The sequence below is a fragment of the Antechinus flavipes genome, chromosome 1 (assembly GCF_016432865.1).
Source record: "Antechinus flavipes isolate AdamAnt ecotype Samford, QLD, Australia chromosome 1, AdamAnt_v2, whole genome shotgun sequence".
Taxonomy (NCBI): Eukaryota; Metazoa; Chordata; class Mammalia; order Dasyuromorphia; family Dasyuridae; genus Antechinus; species Antechinus flavipes.
In genome coordinates this window covers 726,933,872-726,960,213 of record NC_067398.1, presented here as the reverse complement: position 1 = coordinate 726,960,213, position 26,342 = coordinate 726,933,872, and the positions used below count along the sequence as shown (strand labels likewise).

Genomic DNA, 26,342 nt, shown 5'->3' with positions numbered 1-26,342 from the left:
TTTTTGCAACATGGCAGAAAACATATTGTGCACCAAAGGTCAAGGTGGCCTTTGTACTCCCTCTCAGTCAGAGTCACAAAGCCTAGCAATTTCCCCTTTTTATCTTTCAGATAAAAAGTCCTTTCTTAAGCTACAACCTCTGAAAGGATGGTGGAGAAATATTACAGGGCAACAACAAAACAATGGCTGAGTTATGGAAGTGGAAGGGGGTTCCATGGATGAATATTCTTAGAGAAATAAGGGACTTCACCCTGAGACTTAAGGGTTTAGTTCCTAAAAAGGCAGGACTGAGACTTCTAGGAGAATGTGGAAGAAAGGAAAAGGAAAAAGAGATGGCAAATATCAGGAGGCAATGTTCCCAGCTATGGAGCCATGTTCTCCCTGACACTTGCTGTGATACAGAGAATTCTGAAAGGAAGGCACTTAAGATAAAAGGCTTATGGTACCTTCTAAATGAGGAAGGTACATATTTCTTTGCCACATATGGAACTTTTACAAAAATCAATCACTTAGATACAGAGATACTGCACACAAATGTAAAAAAAAAAGGTAGAAATAATTCATACATCCTTTCATTCCCTAATGAAATAAGAATGGAAATTGACTCCGATTCAGGGATCACCAAAAAAAGATATAAACCTAAATGGAGATTTATCAGTGACATGTTAAACAACTGAGTCAGAGAAGAGATCTCAGAAGTGCTATATTTGCAAAAGAAAGTGAGGATGATTAAACAATATCCCCAAATTTCTGGGATTCACCTAAAATAATCCCAGGGGGGAGAATAGAATTAAAATCTCACATTAAGCATTTACAAAAAGAGAAGATTAAAATTACGATGGCAAATGGCTTCTTTGAAATGACAAATAATAGTCAATCTGATCAAAAAGAGCAGAAAAAAGTCAATAAATTAGTGAGGTTAGTTTTGATTTTTTCCCCTTGAAAGGTGACAAAGCTATTCCAGGACCAGACTTACATAATAAGAAAGGCTCCAAATGCTGGAAGCAGTATTGTGAAGGCCTCTGGACAAATAAGTGTGGGTGTCTGGCAATCTAAAGACCTAAAAGACTACACCTGTGAAATCAGGGGCCATCAGATATGACAGATTGTCCAAGATGGTACATTGCCACACCCAGCTCTGCTGGCCAGATGAGCTCCTACATGGAACCAAGGTCAGCCTTGTCTACTCAAACTTAACAGCACTGGCATCTTTACTGAATGCCCTGTTAATGCTGTAATTAAATAAATCTTTAATTTGTGGAATTCCCTAGGAGTATCTGATTTTTGCTTAACATTTAAACTGAATTTTGGCTCGAGTCATTTCCATCTATCATATTCTTCCAGGTAACATTAGAATCTGCTCCAGCCCACAGCAAAGTCACATATTGAAGAAACTGTCTGAAGTACTATGGTACATAATCCTGGCTTTGCCAAGGCTTGCTTTTCTCCCTGTTTCTCTCATGGTCTCTCCCAGTGCATGGCACTCTGCATGGGGGAGCACAATTTATACCCCAGAAAGTCAGTATGTTTAGTAAAGGTGGTAGAATCCCAATAGCCTCCTTTATACAATAGAGATCAATCTCAGTACCAGAGGCCAAGCGAATATAATAAAAAAGACAATACTATCTAAATTAATATCCTTATTTAAGGCAATACCAATCAGACTCCCAAGAAATTATTTTACAGATCTAGAAAAAATAGTAACTAAGTTCATCTGGAAGAACAAAAGGTCAAGAATTTCAAGGGAATTAATGAAAAAAAAAATGTTAATGAATGCTAATGGCCTAGCTGTGCCAGATTTAAAACTATATTATAAAGCAGTAGTCATCAAAACCATTTGATACTAGCTAAGAAAAAGAGTAGTTGATCAATGGAATAGGTTAGGTTCACAGGGAAAAAAGAGTCAATAACTATAGCAATCTAGTGTTTGACAAATCCAAAGACCCCAACTTTTTGGATAAGAATTCACTATTTGTCAAAATCTGCTAGGAAATTTGCAAACTAGTATGGAAGAAACTAGGCATTGACCCACATCTAACATCATATACCAAAATAAGGTCAAAATGGGTTCGTGTTTTAGACATAGTGATATTATAAGCAAATTAGAGGAACATAGGATAGTTGACCTCTCAGATCTGTGGAGAAGGAAAGAATTTGTGTCCAAAGAACTAGAGATCATTATTGCTCGCAAAATAGATAATTTTGATTATATTAAGGTAAAAGGGTTTTGTACAAACAAAACTAATGCAGACAAGATTAGAGGGTAAATAATAAATTGGTAAAACATTTTTACATTCAAAAGTTCTGATAAAGGCCTCACCTCCAAAATATAGAGAGAATTGACTCATTTTTATAAGAATTCAAGCCATTCTCCAATTGATACATGGTCAAAGGATATGAACAGACAATTTTCAGATGAAGAAATTAAAATTATTTCTAGTCATATGAAAAGGTGCTCCAAATCACTATTGATCAGAGAAATGCAAATTAAGACAACTCTGAGATACTACTATATACCTGTCAGATTGGTTAAGATGACAGGAAAAAATAATGATGAATGTTGGAGGGGATGTGGGAAAATTGGGACACTGATATATTGTTGATAGAACTGTGAATGGATCCAACCATTCTGGAGAGCTATTGGGAACTATGTTCAAAAAGTTATCCAAATGGGCAAATCTTTTGATCCATCAGTGTTTCTACTGGGCTTATATCCCAAAGAGATCTTAAAGCAGGGAAAGGGACTCACATGGGCAAAAATGTTTGTGGCATCCCTCTTTGTAGTGGCAAGAAACTGGAAACTGAGTGGATGCCCATCAGTTGGAGAAATTATGTGAATAAATTATGTTTTATGAATATTATGGAATATTATTGTTTTGTAAGAAATGACCAGCAAGATGATTTCAGAGAGGCCTGGAGAGACTTGCATGAACTAATGCTAAGTAAAATGAGCAGAACCAGGAGATTGCTATACACTACAAAAACAAAACTACACAAATGGACATGGCTCTCTTCAACAGTGAGATGATTCAAACCAGTTCTAATTGTTCAGTGATGAAGACAGTCACCTACACCCAGACAGAGAACCATGGGGACTGAGTGTGGATCACAACATAGCGTTCTCACTCTCTCTGTTGATGTTTGGTTGCATTTTTTCTTTCTCAGTTTTTTTTTCTTCTTGATCTGATTTTTCTTGTGCAGTAAGATAACTATATAACTATGTATAAATATATTGAATTTAGCATATATTGTAACATATTTAATATGTATTGGATTACCTGCCATTTACAGGAGGGGATGGGGAGAAGGAGGGGAAAATTTAGAACAAAAGGTTTTGCAAGGGTCAATGTTGAAAAATTACCCATGCATAATGTTTTGTAAATTAAAAGCTTTAATAAAATTTTTAAAAAAATTTATCTGTATTAATTCTGATGGACGTGGCCATCTCCAGCAATGAGATGAACTAAATTAGTTCCAATAGAGCAGTAATGAATTGAACCAGCTACACCCAGCGAAAGAACTCTGGGAAATGATTAAGAATCATTACATAGAATTCCCAATCCCTCTATTTTTTGATTTCCTTCACAGGCTAATAGTACACTATTTCAAAGTCAGATTCTTTTTGTACAGCAAAATAACTGTTTGGACATGTATACTTATATTGTATTTAATTTATACTTTAACATATTTAATATATATTGGTCAATCTGCCATCTGGGGGAGGGGTGGGGGAAGGAGGGGAAAAATTGGAACAAAAGATTTGGCGATTGTCAATGCTGTAAAAGTAACCATGCATATAACTTGTAAATAAAAAGCTATAATAATAAAAAAGAAATAAAGAAAAAAGAAAAAAAATAGAAAAAATTTTATCTGTATCAGGCCAGTTTTAGACGTGCCAGAACAGTAGGATAGCCCACAACTCTCCATCCTAGAACTCATTGACTGGCTTCTAGGGCCTATCTAAATGCTTATTGACTTGACCAAGAAACAGCAAAAGGGAGAGTTTCAGAGAACCCTGGGAAGGCTTGTGTGATTGAGGAGCACAAGGAGGACAGTTTCTGCTCTGGTGACAGCACTGCAAAAGCCAAGAGCTGGGGAAGCCTTCAGGGGTCCACTCCAAAACCTGTCCAGACAAGACTAGAATCTGAAGGGTTTTCCTGGCTTTTGAGTTGTTACAAGGGACAGCTTGCCACAAAAAAGAGAAAGGGAAGAAGCTGTGTGTGTGTGTGTGTGTGTGTGTGTGTGTGTGTGTGTGTGTGTGCACATGTATGCGCGTGCCATTCAGAGAGAAAAGATATGACTCCTAGGTAATAAAGAGTAATGATGGAAGTGGTCATCTTTGTCTGTCAATTGAAGGGCACCAATTCAGGCTTGGGGGAGCGAGGGGGGAGAGGAATGGGTCTTACTGCTCAAAATACCAAGGACGCAATGAGTCAGTTTAAAACAGAGCAGAGAAGTTTTGTTCCTATTGTGTTACACCTCATGCCCATTTTGGTAAGGAAATGATCCATACATGAGACATTGCCAATTCACAGCCCATATTCCATGCCCATGGAAATGGTTGTGACTGCTGATGGTCAGATCTGTGGATGGACTGCACTCACCTGAGGAGGACGTCTGAGGCTTCCAGGGCCCATTCCCTCTGGCTTCAGGCTCCCTGTATGGGTAACAAAGTAACCAAAGTGACTCCATTTTGTCAAGTTCCTCTTGGTCCTAATCTTTAAATCTCAGAATTGGGCTTCCCCTATCTTTTCTAGTCCCACAAATGAAGCAACAGACAAAGCTCTTATTAACAATGTTCACAGCTACGATGGGAGATTTTCATTATAAGCCTGTCTGATAGCCAAGAGAGAGTCCTAGAGCCCCCAGGAGAGCCCCTCCCTTTTTGACCTCTACCTTCCCCTTGCTCTGGGATCTCCATCCCAGGCTGATTGCCTTTGTGCTCATCATCCTTTGGGTGATTGCTATTTGGGACCATCAGGATATAACCAGTCTACTTTTCCTTCAAATTTGGCATCAGAATCCATTTGCTTGGACCCTGAGGACTGAGCTGGAGAGGGAAAACCATCACAGAAAGAGGAAGAGAATAAGCTTACTTCCTGGGGATGAGATCCTAACAGGGAATTTCAAAGGCCCTACCCTTGTCCTCTACTATGCAGAAGGTTGTGGGCAGCAGGGAAGGTCAGGATTGGAAAGGAAGGTGATCTGAACAGGAAAACCCATCCCCTTCCACTTATTCCTTTTCTCTCTCCTCTCCCCATCCTCCTATAGAGACCCCAGAAGTACAAGGGGCTTGTGATCCTAGGTAGGAGATCAGTAAGAACTTCAATGGTTCCTGAGTCAGAGCGCTCCTTCTACCTCATTCTCTGCTCTCCTTCCATCTTCTCTCTCCATTTAACACACACTTAATTCTAGACAATAGATTGACTGTTTGGTGAAGGGAAAGGGAAACCAGGGAAGGTGGGCTTGGGGAGATTCTGGCTTGGAGCCCCTGGGAATGACCAGGGGAAACCTAAAACAAGAAGATAAAACCCAGTCTAGGATTGCGCCCTGAGGGTCTGAAGGAAAAGGGGTGGGGAAGCAGATCTGGGGTCTATAATAGGAGTAGACCTACAGGTCATGATAGGGAGGTCAGAAATATTGGAGTGATAAAAGTGCTCCAGGAGACAATTGAGTCTGGTAAAGAAGGAAGTCTAAGTCCTGAGGTCTGACCAGGAGCTGGGAAGGGATGCTCTGGTAGAGACTGGGTTGAAGTTGTTATGCCACAGTTCTCTTTAACTGTCCTGACTCAGTTTCCCTGCACTAGTTTCCTTTATCTCCATTTCTTTAACTGTTCTGTCTCAATCCCCTAAATTGTAAACCCCCCTCTGGTCCATTAAGACTGAGAACCATTTGCACTAAGGTTATAAATTGTTAGCAAGATAAATAAGAGAGTAGACCTCCTGACTCTTTTCTGTCCTCAAGAATTTACAATATCCCTCTAAAATATTCCAAGATACCTCACTGATAACTTTATCTCTGGGAATTCAGACATCCTGTCTCTGGGTTTTTAGGATTTATGGCCTCCCCAATCCTGACAGAAATTTTCCGCACTTCTTACCCCTTCCTTTGTTTAGAGAAAAGGTATTTAAGAAGTTGGGGTTCTCCCATTCATCACTGGAGGCTGGCGGCTGGATGCTGGATGCTGTCCGCTGGATTCTTTGAGATGACAGTCTCCTCCAGCCCTGGGACCAACATGGATTCCTTGGTCCCAGTATTCTTTATCTCTGTCTGACTGGATAATTTGAGATGAGAGTCCTGTCCAGTCAATTATACTCTCCCATTAATAAAATGTTAAAAACTCTCTAATCTCTCTCCTGCCTCAGTTTCTCTGGCATTACAAAGTCACTAAAGGGAAAAGTGGGGAGCCGGTTAGGATTAGGATTCCAAGGCTGAGATCTGATAGGAATGAGCACAAGGAAAACGGGTTCTGTTAAGGGACATCAGGAAAGAACTTTAGTAAGTGGGTCCAAGTTGGGAACCTGGGGGTAGGAAGGCTGGACTCCAGAATCCTTAAAGGGTTAGTTCTGAAGGAGGAACTGAATATCTAGGCAAAAGGTGGGAAAAGGGGGATAGGATCGTTGGGTCCTGATCAGAATGCTGAAATCAGAACTGACAGATTCCTATGGGCAAAGTCTGAAGTCTGGGAGGTAAGTCTGGGTAGGGGGAGGGAGCCAGGAAGTTGGGGAAGTGGCTGGGAGCCTGGAAAACTTTTAGGGGTGGAGAATTCATCCAAAAAGAAGTCTTGGTAGAAGGGGGGCTTTTGATCGACGTGGAGGACACTTACCACAAGGTCAGAGCAGAAGAAGGGGACCCGATGGCCACAGAAGCCAACAGAAGCCAGGAAATATGAGGGATGTTGGTTCAGATCTACCTGGGAACTGCAAGCACAGTTCTGTCAGCCAGAAGACAAAGGGATGGTAGCTCCAAGGGAAAGAAGGCAACAGATCAGAACAGCAGGAAGGAGAAACGGATCTCAGCCCAGAGACTTCCTGCTTCCCTGCAACCCAGTCTGGGAGGATCTTCCCGGTCCCAAAAGCCCTGTCCATCACCTAAGATGGTTGAGCTCTTTCCTCCAATCACAACCAGGGCCACCACTTAAGGACTCTCATTGCTCCTCCCACATAAGTCGTGCCCCCCTCCCTCCCATCACAGGAAGATCCCCTCTTCGGCCCCAAACTCCCCCCAGGCCTCCAAACTCCACCCCAGACTCACACTCCTGGACTGACATCCACAGACTGATCCTCTGGGAGAGCTCCCCCTCCCCAACCTCTCCCTCAGCATGTTCCCTCCCAGATCCTCATCCTTCTGAGCAGAAAGACTGCTCCGCTGAGCCAAAGCAATGCATTCTCTGGGGATCTGGAAGCAAACGGCTCTTGAGAAAAAGGTGATGCTAGATACCATTTGTAGCTGTAAATCCAGATTGGATGGTACCGGTTCTCACACTGTCTTTGCGATCTTTGACCCTCTACGAGCAGGCCAGACCTTCAGGCAAAATGCCCTTAAAACGTAGCGTTAAAGCAGTAGGAGGAGGAAGTGTAAGAATTAAAGGTAAATAATCAGAGGCTCTGGGGAGGAAGAGCGCGCAGAGAGTATCACCCTGTGGGTGATGGCGCAGGTGGGTGGGGGTGAGGCCGGGGAGGAGTTTAGGGCAGAAGAGGACACCTTTGTGTGACGGGTGGGGGACTTATGTGGGAGGAGCAGTGAGAGTCTTTAAGTGCTGGCCCCGGTTGTGATTGGAGGAAAGAGCTCAAACATCCTGAGGGATGGACAGGGCGGGACTCTCAGGACCAGGAGGAGGGGCTTGGGGAAAGCCGGAAGTCTTGGAGCTGCGATCTCTCTGCCTGCAACTCGGCTGTCTTCCTTCCTGGGAAACTCCGAACGCTTTGTCTTCTGGAAGCCAGAACCGTGCGTGCACCTCCCAGGTAGGTCGGAGCCGGTGTTCCCCACACTTTCTGGCTTCCGAGGAGTATCCGGGCCACTGGGTTTCCTCCTCCTCCTCCTTTGACCTCGTGGAGAGTGTCCTCCAACTCTACCGGGAGTGCCCCCTTAAGCCTTGCTGCGGCTTCCCCACTTCCCCAACGTCCTGGCTCCCGCTGCCCAGATTTACCTCCCAGACTTCAGGCTTTGCCCCTAGGAATCCCGGAGTCCTGATTTCAGCCTTCTGATCAGGACCCAGGAATCCCATCTCCCTGTCCCCGTCTCTTGCTTAGAGATTCAGATTCTCCTTCAGATGCACTCCCTTTAGAAATCCTCGAGTCCCGCCTTCCTATTCCCAGGAGCCCACCTTGGACCCATTGACTAGAGCTCTTTCCTGCTCCCCTTAACTGAACCCTGGCTCTTGGGCTGCTTCCCGGCTTCCTGTCTGCACTTTTCTTTCAGGGACTCCAAGCCCAGTTCCATGAGAGTGTCCCAGCAGTCCTTCCCAATTCTTTCCCCGGCTCAGCTGTCCACCTGGAGCACTTCTGTCTCTCCAGTGGTCTTGACCTCCCTGCCCGGACTATAATGGTCTGTCTTGCCTCCCAGACCCTACCAGGGGTCCTCAAACTATGGCCCGCGGGCCAGATGCAGCAGCTGAGGACGTTTATTCCCCCCACCTGGGCTATGAAGTTTCTTTATTTAAAGGCCCACAAAACAAAGGTTTTGTTTTTACTATAGTCCGGCTCTCCAACAGTCTGAGGGACAGTGAACTGGCTCCCTATTTAAAAAGTTTGAGGACCCCTGCGATACCTCCATCCCTGGTTCTCTTCTCTCTGAATCCTCAGAGCTCAATCCTAGACTTGATTGTGTCTGGACTTTCCAGGCGACTCCAGGCTTACTGGTGCTCAAAAAAGCACAGAAGTAAAAAGCTAAGGTGGGAACTTCCTTATTCAGATCTTTGGTGGTTGCTACATTGGTGGGGCCATAAAGGGTGAGGGAGTAGGACTCTGAGGTAGAGGAAGACTAGAGACCAGTTGGAGGAACTTTACAATATGGAGTCACCTTGGTTATTCTTCTATGTACAGAGGGAGCTTGGAGCCAGAGGAAATGGGCCCTGAGAGTCTCAGACCTCCTCAGGTGAGTGTGCTCCATCCAGACCTGATCAACATCAATAGTCACAACCATTTCCCTTGACATGGAGGATGGGGTGTGAAGCTGGCAATGCATTATGTATTTTCTCTTTACAAAAATGGTTATTAGGTTAACCCAGTAGGAACAATGCTGTCCAACTCTTCTGTGTTTGTTTCTGATTCACTGAGATTTTAATTTTAATATATTGTTATTGATACTTGTTTTAGGTTGATTAATTTGTTTTTCTATTTTTTTTTAAGAATGCAGGTTTAAATTCTTCCTGTGCAACAAGAAAACTGTTCGGTTCTGCACAGATATATTGTATCTAGGATATACTGTGACATATTTAATATGTATAGGACTGCCTGCCATCTGGGGGAGGGGAAAAGTCAGAACAGAAATGAGTACAAGGGATAATGTTGTAAGAAATTAACCAGACATGAGTTCTGTCAATAAAAAGTTATAGTTATTAAAAAAAAATGCAGGTTTAGTTAATCTTCTCTTTTTCTAAATGTTAATGTGTGATAATAGGCCTGTGTCCCCCTCCCCCCCCATCTTCCTTTCCCCCCAGGGATTACTTTAGCAGAATCCTAGAAATTTGGGGATATTGTTTAATAATTCTCTTTCTCTCTCTCTCGCTCTCGCTCTCTCTCTCGCTCTCGCTCTCGCTCTCGCTCTCGCTCTCGCTCTCACTCTCACTCTCACTCTTGCTCTCTCTCGCTCTCCCTTTTTTTTTTTTTTTTTTTTTTTGCAATGTTCCCATTTCTGAGACCTGTTCTCTGACCCAGCCATTACTGAATATGTCACTGGCAATTCTCCATTTAGGTTTATATCTCTTGTCAGTGATCGCTGAATCAATTTCCATTCTTTTCTCCTTAGGGAACGAAAGGATATACGAATGATTTCTGCCTATTTACCTTTGTCTGCAGTATCTCTATATCCCAGTGGTTTATTTTTATAGAAGTTTCATTTGTGACAAAGAAATATGCATATTTCTGTGTTGTCCCAATCAGAAGATGCCCTAAGTCTTTTACCTCCAATTTCTTTAGACATTTGTTCATCTCATTCTACATTTGTTCATCTCCCTTTTCTTTTTAGTCCTCTTGTATTTTCCCTTCCTCTCTTGCCCTTCAACTACAGTTCTGTTCATTAGTTTTGTTTTGTTTTTTAATTTCTTCCATTTTTTCCCCTTTCCCAGGAGAATTTCTCTCCTTCTCACTGTCCATCTTCCCTTTCTGTTTTACCTACATGCTCATTGTCTCAATTAAAGCCCTCTACTCCTCTGGCCTTTCTCTTTCCCCTGTACACTTCATATAATCAACAGCCTCCAAGGTATCTATTCTGAGCTCTGCCCTCTAGATGCTTTCTGCCACTGGCTCTAGGTCAACCCCACTGATTCCTCTTTCCCCCATGGTGCTTTCCTTTCAGAATACTGTGTATCATAGCGGGTGTCAGGGAGAACATGGCTCTATAGCTGGGAACATTGCCTCCTGATATTTACCCTTTCTTGTTCCTTTACCTTTCTTCCATATCCTCCTAGAAATCTCAATCCTGCCTTTTCAGGGACTAAACCCCTAAGCCTCAGAATGAAGTCCCTTATCTCCTCTAAGAATATCATCAATGGAACCTCTTCAGGCCTCCTTCCTTTCTGTACCTTTTCAATCTCTCCTCCTTCCTCCCCAATTCCCCAGGTGGTCTTCTCTTTCCAAGTCCATGGAACTCATCTCCTCAATTCCCATTTTTCTATCCTGTTCTCCAGCCTTTCACATTATTGATTATTTTCTCTTCTAAGATTCTCTCTTTCCCAAGTTGTTAGGACATGACTCTCTCCTGGATTTCTTCCTACTATCTGACCCCCTTTTCTCAGTCTCCTTTACTGGATGTTAAACTCCCCTTTATTATGGAATATTTATTTTTCCCTCTATTCTACAGCTCCCATTTTTAGGATGCATCATCCTAGACTGCATTCTCAGCTCCAGTGCTTTCTGGAATCCATTCTTCTATGCCTTTCCCTTATCTCCTGGGTTTGCATTCTTCTTCCACTATTCCAAACTCAGTCAATTCCATTTTATGAGAAGGTCAGTCTTTTTCCTTCTGAACTAAATTGTGAGAGATGACCACTGCTAGTCTGGCAGTTTATAATCTTGCGTTTTGTTTTTGGCTTCTGGTTTGGCTTTTCTGTGGGTGATCTATGGATTCTTCTCATTGGAATTTCATTTTCTCTGTCCAGAATTTCCTTCATGATTGGGTCCATTTTTCTAACCAGTTGTGGCTTTCTAGGAAACCTTTCATCATTAGGGTCTAAATCCATGTGCATTCTGTGTTTTCCTTCAGTACATTTGCCTTCAGCAAGGAACAGATTTTCTTTAAATATTGTTTGGTTCACTTTCCCCAGACTGTCCTTCACTATTGTGTATTTTCCTTCCCTGCTTATTCTCCTTTATTTTCTTTGGGAAGAGTTAATTTTCTCTTCCTTTCACTTGACATTTCACAAAAGAAGACCACAAGAACCAGAAGGATGGAAAGGGTCTAGGTGGGAAGGAGGCACTAAACTCAAAGACAGAGTGGAGAGCTCAGCCAGAAAAGTCCCAAAGAAGTAAAGCCAGTGAGTAATGAGGAGGTAACTGAGCTTTCTACTTCAAAGCATTAGCCCTACCTCATGTTGATAAATGGGGGCTGTGGGATGCTTGTGAAGGAAAAAGGTTTGTCATAGCTTCTTTTAGGGGGAGGTAAGGAATCAGAGATCAGTTATCCATCTGAATAGGATGAGGTGAGATCTCTCAGGAAACTGAGCAAAGCTTCTCCAACCCAACTTCTTCTTACAAGATAACCCTTTCAGGATTAGCCTGCCAGGTAAAGGCATGCCCCAACCTCATTGGGGGCTCCCTTTCTACTAGGTAATTGTGAGTTCCACAGAGGAACTTGTCTCTCAGATGCTGTCCCACTCTATTTCATATTTGCCATTATTGTATCCCTTCACTTGGTCTGTAAGCTATTTCTCTCAATAAATCTTCCTTTTCCTAGAGATAATGGCCATGGTGAATTCTTCACATGACTGAACCCCCATTTTTGGTGCCTGCCATCCCTTGGTGACAAACCCCACACCATCAGTCACAACACTATAAAATGCTTTTGGAAAAATTCAGTCAGACTCTTACTGACCCCAGGGTCAGTTCCAGGAGCTGACTCTGACACTCTGAAATCATCTGACCTTTAAGCATATCTCTTCTCTGCTTTGTTTCCTGCTATAAATGAAGAGTCAGGGTTCCCCTAACCCTAATTCTGAAGTGTCTTCCAGCTCTACATCTCCTGACTTTTGGTGCTTTAGGAGTGGGTGACATTCAGGGATGTGGCTGTGGACTTTACCCAGGAGGAGTGGGGCCTCTTGGACCCTCCTCAGAAGGAGCTGTACAAGGGGGTGATGCTGGAGAATGCCCGGAATCTGCTGTCCCTGGGTAAGGACATTTCCTCTGCTAACTCTGAATCTGCAATCGAAGGGCATATTGTCATTCCCTGGGGTGGAGGGTTTGGGGAGATCAGTATTAGTTAGAAGAGAAAAAGTGCTGGTCAGCTGTGTCCAAGAAACAGGGTCCTCCTGTATGTCTTTGCATTAGATGATAGGGCCTTAGGAAGTCCTTTGTTGTTCCTGAATCTCTTAACAATTCTAGGTAACTTCAAGTCAAAGGTCAAATCAGCATGAAAACATCTCAAACATGGAACTAATCTCAGAGATAATTTTGTCTCATTCTAACTGGATCCAAATTCATCTGCCAAAGCTCTGAAAAGGGCTCGGGCAGCTTTTCCTTATATGCCATTGCTCTTTGTGATGGGTGTAGTATGTGGAATATTCTTTTTTAGGCATAAATTTGTCACTGCTAGCACCTAGTTGTCCCCAGTACAGGAAGTTTGTCCTTAATCTTCCTTCTTATTGCTCTCAAATTCTAGCCCAAATGGTGGGAAGGAAATGGGAGGGAAGCAACGCTTCCTTTGCCAGGTGCTGGACCATATGCTTTCTATACTGTACTGTGGCAACAATATTAAGTAAGAACAACTTCCAGCAAGTAAGTTGTTATTCTAAGTAACCAAATTAATGAAAAAGCACAAATGAGCAAAGATGCTATTTGCATCCAAAGGAAGAAGTAATGACTAGAAATATGTAGAGCATAATTTGACATATATGTGTCTTTGCATGGTTGTATAAGTATAGATATATATTTCTGTACAGTGACAGACATTTCTAGGGTGGGGGCAGGAAAGTGAAGGAAAAACATTTATAATTTTATTGTCTTTTTGAAAGGAACAGCAAATTGTATACTGCAGATTTACCATTTCATGATTAATCATCTTTCTATTTTACTATATTGTGGAAATGCTTGTTTGTATGTTAAAACAAAATTTTATGACTGTTTAACATATTATCCTTGAAATTTAGGTGATATTGTTACTCCCTTTTGAGAGTAGAGGAAACTGAGGCAAACAGTTTAATATACTTACCAAGGAGTTAAGCTACTAAGTATTCAAGGCCTAATTTAAGCTCAGGTACTCCTGCCTCTATGCCCATGTCTCTCTCTACCACCCTACCAGCTCCACCTAATTTCTAGATAATGGAAACTCTGGAATGAGTCTGTCCTTCTGTCAAGAAGAGGTTCCAGGACTAAGGTCCTTCTTAATCTGGCTCAAGGCTGCTCAGGCCCAAGAATCCTTTTTACCCAGATATGGGGTTACAAGCTTCTGCTACAATGGAACGAAAGAGTATATGAGGTGGGGGAAGAGCATTTGCCTCTTTCCTAGAACACCTTGTACAACAGCCTGATGGGGCAAACCCTATCATGGGTTACTAGTATTACAAGCACTAAGTGGGTGGCCATAGACTCCCATGTTTGACTAGAAGGGGATGAATCTTAAAATGGAGCAGCTCTGGATCCTCACCCCATTTCCTAAAAGCAATTAAATTTCAAATTTCTCTCCTTGGCCCTAACTGCTTTCCATGCCCAGGGCTTCCAGTTTCCAGAGAAGATGTGATCTCTTATTTTGAGCAAAGGGAAGTACCCTGGATGCTGCACCCAGAAGGTCTGAGGAGCTGCCCTCCAGGTGAGTGAGGAGAAAGCAGGGACATGAGAGTTGTGCTTACAAGAGACTTGTAGGAGCCACCATGAAGTAAAAGCTTGGTTAGGGGGAGGAAGAATAGTCTTGGAATATTTTCAGATATATTTTTTGTCAGTGGCTTTCTGGACTAGTCACTGAATTTCAGTTTCCCATCTATAAAATGAGTGGCTTGCACTCCATGGCCTTGTGGGTCCCAACTCCCAGTGATCATCTGTGGTCCTATAAGAGTCATTGCTTGGAATCTTGAGCATAGGAATTCTCCTGAAGGAGCCAAAAGGGCTTATGTTGTCCGAGGTGAGCCATTTCTTAGGACTTTCAACCAGCAAACATTGTAGGCCTGCTCCATTCAGGGACCTGGGCCAAGCACCAGGAACAAAAAGAGATGCAAGGGACATCTGCTGTCATGGAGGTCACAGACTGTGGGGCAGACAATCTGCCAGCAACTCTGTAGAAACCCACTGTGGACCAGGAAAAATTGTTTAAATTTAGAGTCTTAGGAGGTTGCTAATTAGTGAGGATAACAGTGATTTAAGGAGAGCACAATTGGGGAGGAAATAGTCAACATGAAATAAAATAGTGAGCACCTATTTATATGGCATATATATTTATATTTATTTTTATATAGCACCTACTGTGTGTCATGCACTATAAAAATATTGTCTCATTATGTCCTCATGAGATTGCTGACTAGCAAGTTTCTAAGTATGAAAACTCAGGTCTTACACATTCCAGACCCCATCCACAATTTTTTCACTGTTCCCCCAGCTCTATTTTGATTCTGAAACAGATATGATGAAAATGGTCACACGTGGAAAACAGAAGAATTAGACAAATCTCATTGAGAGCTGAGATTTCATTTTTTAAAATTCTAACCAGTCAAAATTATTTGCTAATTATTATTAAAAAGATTTATATTACTATTGACTCATGACAAGTACTTCATTAATAATGCACACAAATAGATTCAAAGGTCAATTGCAAATATTGTTTTTTGGTTTTTTCTAATAACATTTAATATACAAAACAAGCTTTAAAAGGATAGAATTTCTTCAGATATTACTTTTTTTTCTACCACTGGTAAAGAGGCTACATTATCACTAATCAAGCCATGTTTCCAACTAATGCCTTTGAGAAACTGAAAGAGTAATATAAACAGAAGATATGCTCAAATTAGAAAATGACCTAAGCATTTCAAGGTCCATTTTTGTAGAAAGGTTGTAGACTTCATGATGATTTCATGATGGCCTCTACTGTGTATTTCTAGAGACCATGGTTTTCAGGTAGCCTGCCCTCACTGCTGCAAGAATGGAAAGTCAGACAACATCTAGATCTGGTGGTTAATGGTGTAATGAAATGTGATTACTAGGAAACCTGGGAATTAGAGAACAGCTTTGGTGCAGTCAGATCCTGCCACTGAGGGTCTTTTTATACTCGTGGCCATTTGTACATGACTGGCAACTTTCCTGGAATTTTGGAAGCAATTTAATGTCAGGTTGAGAAACTGAAAGAATGTGTTGCCCTTAGAAGCCCTCAGCGTTTGATGTGATCACTGCATGATCTCATAAAGCTGTGTATTTCTGATCATGGCAGTTTGAAATCACTGCAGAAAGATAGTTGGTAAGGTAGATGAATGCACATACATGTCTTGGGATAATTTACCACTTAAGATAGCACTGACAGATGTATGGATCAAAGCCCTTGGATCATTGTCTCAATACTTGAAGGTGCTTGTGAAAGGACTAAGAGGTACGGTATCATACTCTACCCTTCTGTACCACATGTTGATTTACTCAGTTTTCTTTTTGAGGAACATTTTCTCTTTTTTGCTGTAGTTCATCAGGAGTTAAGTGACTTGCCCAGGGTCACACAGTTAGGACGTATTAAGTGTCTGAAACCAGATTTGAACTCAACTCCTTCTGACTTCACGGCTGGTGTTCTATCTAGCCACTATTCCACTTACTTGCCCCGAGGCACATTTTCAGATGTGGATAATCTCATGCATTTTTTTTTAAAAAACGGTGTTTGTCAAAAGGATACGCAAGATGATCTGATAATTGTTTAAAAAAAATAAGTAGTGGCTACCTCCAAAAAAAGTAAGGAATCAGAACAAAATCTGTTATGCCTCATATAAAGTAGGAAAAAACAATACGCAAAAAGCAATGGTTTTAGTATTCTGAATGTGACTTCATATAATGTAATAGAAAAAAAATTGAAAGTGATCACAAAAAAGTGAAGGAAACAATTGACAGTGGAGATAATTTGTCAAATACTGTAGCAGAGTATACCCATTCATAGGGCATGAATTCCAATCTTAGCTTCCAGGATTTGAGTCAAATCACTCAACTATTCTGAGCTAATGGCCTGAGTTGTACACTCAATGAGAATGAAGACACTTTCTGTGTTGTCACAGGTTTACTCTGAGGATCCAATGTATTTGTGCATGAAGCTCGTTAGAAATTAAATTAAACTTGGAATGTGAGATAATGAGATTTTTAAGTGATTGATTCTGCCCATTTAAGATTTTGCTCTTTATCTATTGAAATAGAAAATAACTCAATTTCTGTTCTGCTGATAGATGGAACAGGATATGTGTGTGTGTGTATGTGTGTGTTTGGGGAGGATCTGTTCTAATGCATGCACATGCAAATAATGTCTATATTTGTTTTGTTCTTTGTTGCCTTCTCTCCCTCTCCTCCCCCCCTCCCCCCCCCCCCCAGAAAGGGAGATTAGACTTGAAAAAAAGGAAAGGACAGCAGAGCTAAGCCTTTTTGTGGAAGGAATTCTCAAACCAAGATTCATCAATAATGGTCCTGCTAACTTCATTTGGAAAGAGATCTGTGATACACATGAGAAAATCCTCATTAAAGAGAAATCTTATGAGCATAACCAAAGTGGAAAAACTTTCAGAGAAAGGACAGCTGTTCCTAGACATTTACAGAGAATTTATACTGAAGAGAAACCTTATAAATGTAACCAATGTGGAAAGGCTTATAAAAAAAAGGAAACTGTTATTGTTCATCAGAGAATCCACACTGGAGAGAAACCTTATGAATGTAACCAATGTGGAAAGGCATTTACACAAAAGAGAGTTCTTACTAAACATGAGAGAATCCACACTGGAGAGAAACCTTATAAATGTAACCAATGTGGAAAGGCTTTTGCAGAAAGGGGAGCTCTTACTGGACATCAGAGAATCCACACTGGAGAGAAACCTTATGAATGTAACCAGTGTGGAAAGGCTTTTGCAGAAAGGGGAGCTCTTACTGGACATCAGAAAATCCACACGGAAGAGAAATCTTATAAATGTAACCAGTGTGGGAAGGCTTTTAGAGAAAGGGGAAATCTTATTGTACATCAGAGAATCCACACTGGAGAGAAACCTTACAACTGTAACCATTGTGGAAAGAGTTTTAGGAAAAAGGATACTCTTATTGTACATCAGAGAATCCACACTGGGGAGAAGCCTTACAAATGTAACCAGTGTGGAAAGAGTTTTAGGAAAAAGGAAGCTCTTATTGTACATCAGAGAATCCACACTGGAGAGAAACCTTATAAATGTAACCAGTGTGGAAAGACTTTTAGGAAAAAGGAATATCTTATTTTACATCAGGAAATACACACTGGAGAGAAACCTTATAAATGTAACCAGTGTGGAAAGACTTTTAGGAAAAGGAGAGGTCTTATTGTACATCAGAGAATCCACACTGGGGAGAGTCCTTATGAATGTAACCAGTGTGAAAAAACTTTTATTTATAAGTCTAGTCTTGCTGTACATCAGAGAATCCATACTGGAGAGAAACCTTATAAATGTAACCAGTGTGAAAAAACTTTTCTTTATAAATCTAGTCTTTCTATACATCAGAGAATCCACACTGGCGAGAAACCTTATGAATGTAACCAGTGTGGAAAGACTTTCAGAAAAAAAGGATGTCTTGTTATACATCAGAGAGTCCACACTGGGGAGAAACCTTATAAATGTAACCAGTGTGGAAACGCTTTTAAACAAAGGGTAAGTCTTACTCGACATCAGAGAATCCACATTGGAGAGAAACCTTATAAATGTAACCAATGTGAAAAGGCTTTTACAAAAAGGGCAGCTCTTACTGGACATCGGAGAATCCACACTGGGGAGAAATCTAACGAATGTAAACAATATGGAAGGGGTTTTATATAAACATCTGATTAGTTATTGCCAGTTCTGTGATGAAATGGAAAACCATTAAAATAAGCAGAAAAAGCGGGAAAACATTGGGAGAAGATGATGTGTTGCTTCTGCCTTCCATACTTATCTTTCTCTTGCTATAATCCTATAGGAAGAGATAATTAAAGATGCCTGTGAATAGCAGAAAGCCTCTTAGTCATATTGGAGCCTTCTTTTCCTTCTGGTCAGGCATTCTGATGGAATGAAAAGATAACTAGATTTGGAGTCAAGAGGACATGGGTTCAATTTCTGATTCTGTATCTCTGTGGCCTTGACAAAAGTAATTTAACTTTAACGGTGCATTCAGGTTAGGATTGGGTCTCTTCCAGCTCTAAATCCTTTGAGAAGCTCAACAAGAGCTTGAAGATAAACCCTACCCTTCAATACCACATTCCTGGGTTCTCAGGTTCATATTAGGGCTAATAATTCAGGTGACATCACTAAGCTTTCTGGGTATGATTGGCACTTGGGAGACTCAGCACGATATGGGAAATTCTCAACCTAGTGCTTTGTTGAATGAGGAAACTTGCACATCATTTCTAAATAAATAAATCTATGCAGCTCATGAAACAGATTTTTTGCTTTAGTTGTTTAGGCAGAAAATATGTTTTATTAAGATGCTTTTAAGAATGAAAGGTTTCCAATCTAAGTTTCACCTTATATCTGATCAAATTGGCAGAGCTTTCTAAAAGCTGGAAATAGTATTGGGGGGTTATAGAATTAGAAGCACAGTAATACATTGTATGTAGTTATGAATTGGTCCAACTTCTTAAAAGTTTTATTAGGTATTTATTGGTATTAGGATTTATTGAAAAGTGATTAAATATCCAGACTTTGTGACACAGAGACTGCTGCAAGGCTTGAACTTTAAGGAAGTGAGGGAAGCAATTGTTCTAGCCATACTAAAATAATCGTAGTGGCTTTTTTTTTTTTTACTTTATTTTTTTGGTAGCAAAACAAAATACAGGTGCAAAAAAGAAACAAAATAGGTGTTGTTTAGTTGGAGAATGTCTAAACAAATTGTGGTGATGAACATATTTAAATGATGTTACATGAAAAACTGGATAGGAAGAATTCAGAGAAGCATGGGGATATGGAAATGAAGGGAGATGGATTGAAGTGAGCAAAACCCAAACATTAGTGACTCCCTCAAATACCAGTGATCTCTTCAACTTGAAATTCCTTGCAACCATGGAGATTCATATCTGTGTTCATTCTGTGTATTTCTTGCCTGTATTTCACATAAATTCACAAAAGATCCATCCAATATGATGGAGTTCTTCCTTACTTTCTCTTACCATCTGAAGAGCACTTGTTCTGGCTTATTCACTTATCAGTGCTCTTCCTTGCCATGTGTCCACCTCATCTTCCCTTGTTCTACAATTCTTTCATGTGAAGTATGAGCAATGTCAATTATCCCAACAGAGGACACCAAGAAATTTCAGAAAATGCTTTGATCAGCACATGATTCCCTCGATAATTGGAGAAGCAACTGCCAAAGATGATACCAACTGGATTACAAATTAGCTTGTAAAATTTATGATCTCTTTGTGCTAACAATGGAAAAACACAACTCTGAGCCCCTACAATTTGTCATTCTCAATAGGTTTATACATTAGGCAGAAATGGGGGCCTTCACCAGTTGCTGGGTCTATCTTCAGTCTGGACTGACTGAAGGCCATTCAGTCTGCATTTCTATTTGCAGAGTTCTGTCTCACTTAAATCCAACTCACTTGTAAATCAAAACATGAACCGTTGATGGTGCCAGGGCTCTTTGAGAACAAAGATAGACTTCAGAAAAACCTAGAAAGGCTTACAAGAACTGATGCTGGAATCAAAAGAACATTGTACACAGTAACAGCACCATTGTGGAGATGATCAGTTTTGATACACTTTGTTACTCTAAGCAAAAGAGTGATCTGAGCAATTCTAAAAGATCCATGTTGCAAACTGCTGTCCACATCCAAAGGAAGAACTATAGAGTCTGAATATAGCATGAACACAACTATTTTCACATTGATTTTTTTTTCATTTTTTCCTTTCACATTTATTTCCCCTTTTGTTCTGATTCCTCTTTCACAATATGACTAATGTGGAAATATGCTTAACACAGTTGTCCATGTATAACCTATATTAGATTGCTTGTTTTCTTGGGAAGGGACAGGGAATAGAAAGAGGGTTGAGAACTATTTGTACATATGATTGCTAAAAAAAAAAAAAGTGGGAAGAATAAGGAGTAAAACCATTAAAAAATTAATTGGCAACAATAGAGCAAAGAACAAATCAGGAAAAAAATTCATTTTAAAAAATGGCAAAGAGCATACCAGAAATTTATGGGATGAGCCTAACTTCTCTAGCAAATATCTAAATACTTAGGGGACATTTTGAGTTAGATCCCCAACTTGCATCCCCAACTTAAGTTCATAACTTATCATGTCCAAAGCAAAACCTATTACCTGTCCTCAAAATCATAACCCCCCTCCCAAATTTCCTTACTTAAGGATGCCAGCACTCCTCCAGTCACCCAAATTCAGCAGCTCAGGCTGATTCTGAACTCCTTATCTTTCAACACTTACACGTAATCGGGGCCAAGTCTAGGACCATCTTATCTCTTATGTCATCCCTTCATTCACACAGTAGCCACTCTCATTCAGGTTCTTAGCACATTTCACTTGGGATAGAACAGGACTCCTGGAAGCAACCCTCTCCACTGCAGCTCTTCCAATGAGAGGCCACAGGGATGCTCCTACACGTAGGACCCAAGGGCATCCCCCTACTCGGTTACTGCAATAACCATCACCTCCCCAGGATCAGCGATGACGTTCTCTGTTGGGTCTGCAAAGCCTCCCTCTTCCCAGCAGCACTCTACTTTCCTCCCCTTCCCACAGTCTAGGGTGCAGCCAAACCGGGTTTTCCCTTCTCTCCATGATCCCCTCCAATCTGCACACGTTGGATCGGACTGTTCACATAGACAATGACGTCACCATCTCGAAATCTGCTTTTTGAATTACAACATTTCTTGCAAAATGTCTCCCAAGCATACAAAGGAGAAAGAAAGATCCCGGGCATTTCTGACGTGTCTTACAAGGAAAAATCCCGTCCTGCTCTCGGTCGGAGAGTCTAGACTGATTGCATTCAGGGGAGAGGACAATCCTGATGGAACTCCTTTTAATACTTGTTCTTACAATTCCTCATCGTATTGCTTTAATGCCTTAAGATCAGGTCTTCTTGTAAGTCGTCAAAGGTTCCATCTTTGACATCGGTCAGATCCAATATAGATTTACGATTACGGAGGGTAGAGAGTGGTCCAATTTTCCCAAAAGCTATTTCCTGTCAGCTGCTCCTAGAACCACCCTTACCTGGTGCTGCAGGTCCAGCAGGCAGTGTTTCTGCTCAGGAGAAGGGAAGGAGGTACAGGGGAGGGGAGGGAGCTTAGGAGGGTGGGGAGGGAAAGGGCCCGGGAGGTGGAGAGACCAGGGGTGGGGGAGGGGGGGAGTGCCAAGTGGGAGTGGAATGGGGTTTGGAGGCCAGGGAGGAGTTTAGGGCAGAATGGGGGATCTTGGAGTGATGGGGCAGGGCGTGGGGGGTAGAGCGGGGAGGCAGTGGGAGTCCCTAAATCGGCCCTGGGTGTGATTGGAGGAAAGGGCTTAACGATCCTGGGGGCCTCAGGGCTGGACAGAGGGTGCTCTGGGGAATAGGAAGACCCTCCCAGAGTGGGCTGGCCAGAAGCAGGAAGTCTTGGAAATGAGGTGCTTTGCCTTCCTTAAAGCTCAATGGCTTCAAGTTTTGCAAAGGAAAATGTTGCAGAATTATCTATGCATATATTTTGAAAAGTACAAAGTTCTAAAAATAAATAAATAAATAAAGCTCTATGGCTTCATTGAACCCTGAGATGACTCTGCCTACCTTCCTTTGGAGCCGGGATCCCTCGGGCTTCTAGAAGCAGTGCTCTTCCCAGAGGTCCCAGGGGGTCTGAGCCAGAGCCCCCACCCGAACCCCCTACTCACCCCCCTCCCCGATTTCCTGACTTTAATGTTTGCCAGGCCATTGGCTCTCGTTCTCAGCTGATCCCGTGGTGAGTGTCCCGTAGGTCTGCCTGGAGCACCCACATTTGTGGTACAGACCGGCTACTAAATGAGCTCCTCAGCCCTAAACCTTTCCAGATCCCCAGGGTGGCTAACCCTGGCTCACTTTCTCCAGATTTACCTTTGGCTCACACTTTCCGAGATTTCAGACTCTGCGCATAGGACTTCGGGGTCCGGGTTTCAGCCTCCCTATCGGTATCCAGGTCTCCCATCTCCCTGTCCCTGTCACAGTTAAAGATTCAGGAGTTCTGCCTTTAGATTCTGTCCCCTTTCAAGCTCCACAAATCCCTCCTTCCTGCTCGTTACCCAAGTTCTTTCCTGTCCCCCCTCCACCTCCTTCCCTCAACTCCTGACTCTTGAGCTGGTTCCCATCAGGTCCCAGGCAGATGGCTCTGTCTCCACTTCCCTTTTAGGGACTCTAAGTCCAAGCTCTGCCAGAAGGTCCCAGAAGTTCCCAGCTGTTAATTAGACCTCAGGATACCTGAGGCTCAGGTGTGCTCTTGATTTGGGTTGTGGTCCCTTTAAGAAACTAGTCCTTTCAGATTGATTTATCAATTCAGGAAGCTAGGATCTTTGATTCACAAATCCTGGTCAAAAGCATCCCTTTGAATTCCAATAGAAGATCCCAGCCTGTCCCAGCCCCCATCGGATCTGAGCCAATTTGGGTTCTCCCAGCCCCCATTCTAATGATCAGCTCAGGTTTCCCAACCTCCACCAAGCAAAATCTAGCCCTCACTGAAACCCAGGAGGAGCTAACTTAGGACTCCACCCACAGGTCCCTTTAGCTAAATCTCTCATTATAAAAGAGCCAAACTAAAATCCTCTCTTTGCAGAGGTTCTAAACATGCCAGCCTTACATCTGGCATACCAAGGAGCCTCTCTGTCCACTAAAATCCTGTTTCCGGTGCCCTGCTCTCTCTATTTTCACCTATTTCCTTAACTAGACTTTAACTTTACTTCCAAACCCCATAATAAATCTCTTTTATCAATCTGGGTTTTCGGGTCTGTGAATTCCTTTACAGAAGACTCTTGCACCGCTACTAGATCTCATTTAACTCCGTATCCTTGCGCCAAATCCGAAGGGTTGCAGAGGAGCTCTATTTGACTCCCTGTACCCCAAACCTGCCACTAGACATCAATTAAACCATAATTTCTTTTAGGTACCTCAAATCTAGACCTCATCACCCTGAACCTCCCTGTTGCCATCCTTTTTCCCTCCGCAGAATGGAATCTCTCCCCTGAGTGCTAGGCTAGGGTTTTATAACTACTCAGGGACCTAACCCTCTGTAAATCCCCGATAGCCTCAGGAAAGGGGGGAAACCTTCTGTCCCCCCCCAAGGTCTGGCCCAAGCAGGTACGGAGTCAAAGGCAGACACTGAAACTGGAAGGAAACTGGACTGGTTTTATTAGGAGGGTCCCAAATAGCAGTCCCCCAATGGGATGGGCAGCAGTCCCCAGCTGAACTAAGGCTGTGGGGTGGAGAAGCTGGACTTTTCTGTGCAGAGATAAAGAAAGGTGGATTCTCCTGGGGCCTCCTGGTCTTTCTCAGGGTTATCAGAAATCAAAACCTTCCTCAGTCAGTGTGACCTCTGATAGTAAGAGCTCTGGCCATAAAGGGTGGGAGAAGCAGGACCCTGAGATAAGGCCCGGAGTCAGCAGGAGCAACTTGACCAAATTCAGCATTTTGGTTACCTTGCTACCTACACAGGAAGCCTGGAGCCAGAGGGAATGGGTCCTGGGAGCTTCAGACCTCCTCCCCAGGTAAGTGCAGGCCATCCTCAACCCGACCATCAGCAATCCCAACCATTTCCATGAAAACTGAAGATGCTCTGGAAAGATGGCAATACCTTATTTGTGGGTCATTTCGTTCCAAAAATTAGCATAAAATTGAATACAGTACTAACAGCACCACAAATATTTCTGGTTCTGTCCCAGAGTATTAGGTTGCCTGATGGTTGGTGTCCCTCCTTGATTCTTTCTTTTATGACATGTGTTTCTTTTCCATTTCTCCCCACCCTTCCCCCCCAGCACTCTGATTCCACTCAAAATCACTGTCAACTCTCACTCTTACATTGCCAGGAATTCTGGGTGGATTTGTGCCCAGGCTGTGTCCTTCTGAGCTAGTGTGTGGACAAAAGTCATTCTTGTGTACTTCTATCCCTAGTGTCCCAGCCATCACAGTGCTTCAGGGTGGCGAGAATCTCCCCCTTCCCCCTCCTTCTTTTAGCTGATTTCTTGATTTCAGACATGAAGGTAGAGCTGAACTCTGAGTCTGGGCTGGCCATGTTGCAGCTTTCTTGGGGTAGTGAGTATTAATTTTTTTAGAGCACCTCAGGGACAAGAGAAAGGTTCACATTCAACGTGGTCTGATCCAGAGCAAAATCGGATCCATGAGCTCCTGCTGTGAACTCCTTTCTGACATGGGTGTGATTATTCCAGAGTAGATGCTGGACTCTGTTCCTGCTGGCCACCTGAGGAGCTCTGCCGGCTGGCTCTGAGAGGCCAGAGTGTAGGTACCTTTCCTCAGAGTTTTCCACCCTAGTTACCTTACTGCCGGTTGGGCTGGACATTGGAAGCCGGACCTTGCCATGTGCCAGAGGTCTCGGCCTCCCCCTGCTTCTGCAGGTTTCTGAACTTCCTGGCTGCCTTCCCAGAGCTTCCCTCTCCAGGAATCCCTCTGCTTCTCACAGATTGTCTTGGTTCTGGGCTTCTGATCAGGGCCTGGGTGGAAACTGTCATTGGCAGCCATGTTGGGGCAATTTCCTAATGTTGCTCAGAGTCTTCTTGCCCTGGAACACTGCCTCTAATGGCACAAATACAGGGTCTTAGATTTTCCCCCAAGGTCTGTAGAGCTCCCCTTTTCTCCTGCAGGGAGCTGGACCAAGGACTCTGTGTTTTCTGAGTTTCCCCCTCACAATTCAGTCACTTGCATTGTTCAGATCCTTTAAGAGTTTGTGGAGAGGAGTCCCCAAGCATTGATTCCTCTCTCTGTCTCTGTTTCTCTTTGTCTCTCTATCTGTCTCTGTTTCTATCTCTGACTCTGTCTGTTTCTCTCCCTCCTCTCTCTCTCTGCCGCTCTCTCTCTCTTTCTCTCTGCCTCTCTCTCTCTCTCTCTCTCTCTTTCCCTCCATCCCTCTCTTCCTCTTTCTCTCTCCCTATTTCTCTCTGTGTCGCTCTCTCTTCCTCTCCCTATCCCTATCTCTCTCCCTTTTTTCCTCTCTCTCTCCCTCTCTCCCTGTCTCTCTCTGTTTGTGTATGTGTATGTGTCTGTCTGTCTGTCTCTTACCACTTGTCTCAGTCATTCCATAAGCCATTATCCTCAGTTCTCATAAGTTGAGACAAATGTTAATAGCTTCTGGGTCCCATAGCTAATACACATTTAAGGCCAGTGAGGTGATTCCCACCACTTTCAATTGCCTTGGGAGGGAAAGCGCCATCTGCACCCAGAAAAAGGACCATGGGGACAGAGTGTGAATCCTAAGATAGGATTTTCACCTTTTCTTATTGTTTGTTTCCTTAATTTTTTCCTTTTCTTATTTGTTCCCCTTTTGATCTGATTTTCTGGGGTAGCATGCTACATGGGGAAATATGGTTAGAAGAATGTCACTTGTTTAGCCTGTATGGGATTGCTTGCAGTCTAGAGGAAGTGGAAGGTGAAGGAGGGAGGGAGAAAAATTTGGAACACAGTTATTGCAAGGGTGAATGTGGAAAACAATCATTTCATGTATTTTGAAAATAAAAAAAAAACTATTATTTTTTTAAAAAAAGACCCCCCAAAAAAAACAGAAGAAAAAGAAAAAAATGTTTAAACCTTGATGTGTACTAAGGTCTTCCCCAGGATCATCCCATTTGTAACATTT

The 26,342-nt window shown here is 42.5% G+C and overlaps 2 protein-coding genes across 17 annotated transcripts in view; one reads left to right on the top strand and one right to left on the bottom strand.

Annotated features, from left to right (window-relative positions):
• LOC127545925 (zinc finger protein 527-like) overlaps window positions 1-7,718 on the bottom strand; it is a 38,751-nt gene extending 31,033 nt beyond the window's left edge. For 9 of the 14 annotated variants that reach the window (XR_007949861.1, XR_007949863.1, XR_007949865.1 and 6 more), the window contains exons 1-3: window positions 6,827-7,056; window positions 6,101-6,274; window positions 4,605-4,657 (exon numbers count right to left, since the gene is read on the bottom strand). Coding sequence is in view for 2 of the 14 variants with exons in the window: in XM_051973441.1 (XP_051829401.1) it covers window positions 4,605-4,657; window positions 6,101-6,150 (103 nt within the window). In the remaining 12 variants the exon portion in view is untranslated. Of the gene's footprint in view, window positions 1-4,604; window positions 4,658-6,100; window positions 6,275-6,826; window positions 7,057-7,440 lie in introns of those variants that run through there. The other 5 variants (XR_007949858.1, XR_007949860.1, XR_007949857.1 and 2 more) reach the window with 4 other exon arrangements.
• LOC127545921 (zinc finger protein OZF-like) overlaps window positions 1-26,342 on the top strand; it is a 229,384-nt gene that overhangs the window by 115,995 nt on the left and 87,047 nt on the right. The window contains exons 1-5 of one of the 3 annotated variants that reach the window (XM_051973435.1): window positions 7,851-7,964; window positions 9,045-9,096; window positions 12,419-12,545; window positions 14,086-14,181; window positions 14,962-15,114. In XM_051973435.1, coding sequence (XP_051829395.1) covers window positions 9,067-9,096; window positions 12,419-12,545; window positions 14,086-14,181; window positions 14,962-14,972 — 264 coding nt within the window. In that variant the 5' untranslated portion in view covers window positions 7,851-7,964; window positions 9,045-9,066 and the 3' untranslated portion in view covers window positions 14,973-15,114. Of the gene's footprint in view, window positions 1-7,850; window positions 7,965-9,044; window positions 9,097-12,418; window positions 12,546-14,085; window positions 14,182-14,961; window positions 15,115-16,913; window positions 20,576-26,342 lie in introns of those variants that run through there. The other 2 variants (XR_007949853.1, XM_051973433.1) reach the window with 2 other exon arrangements.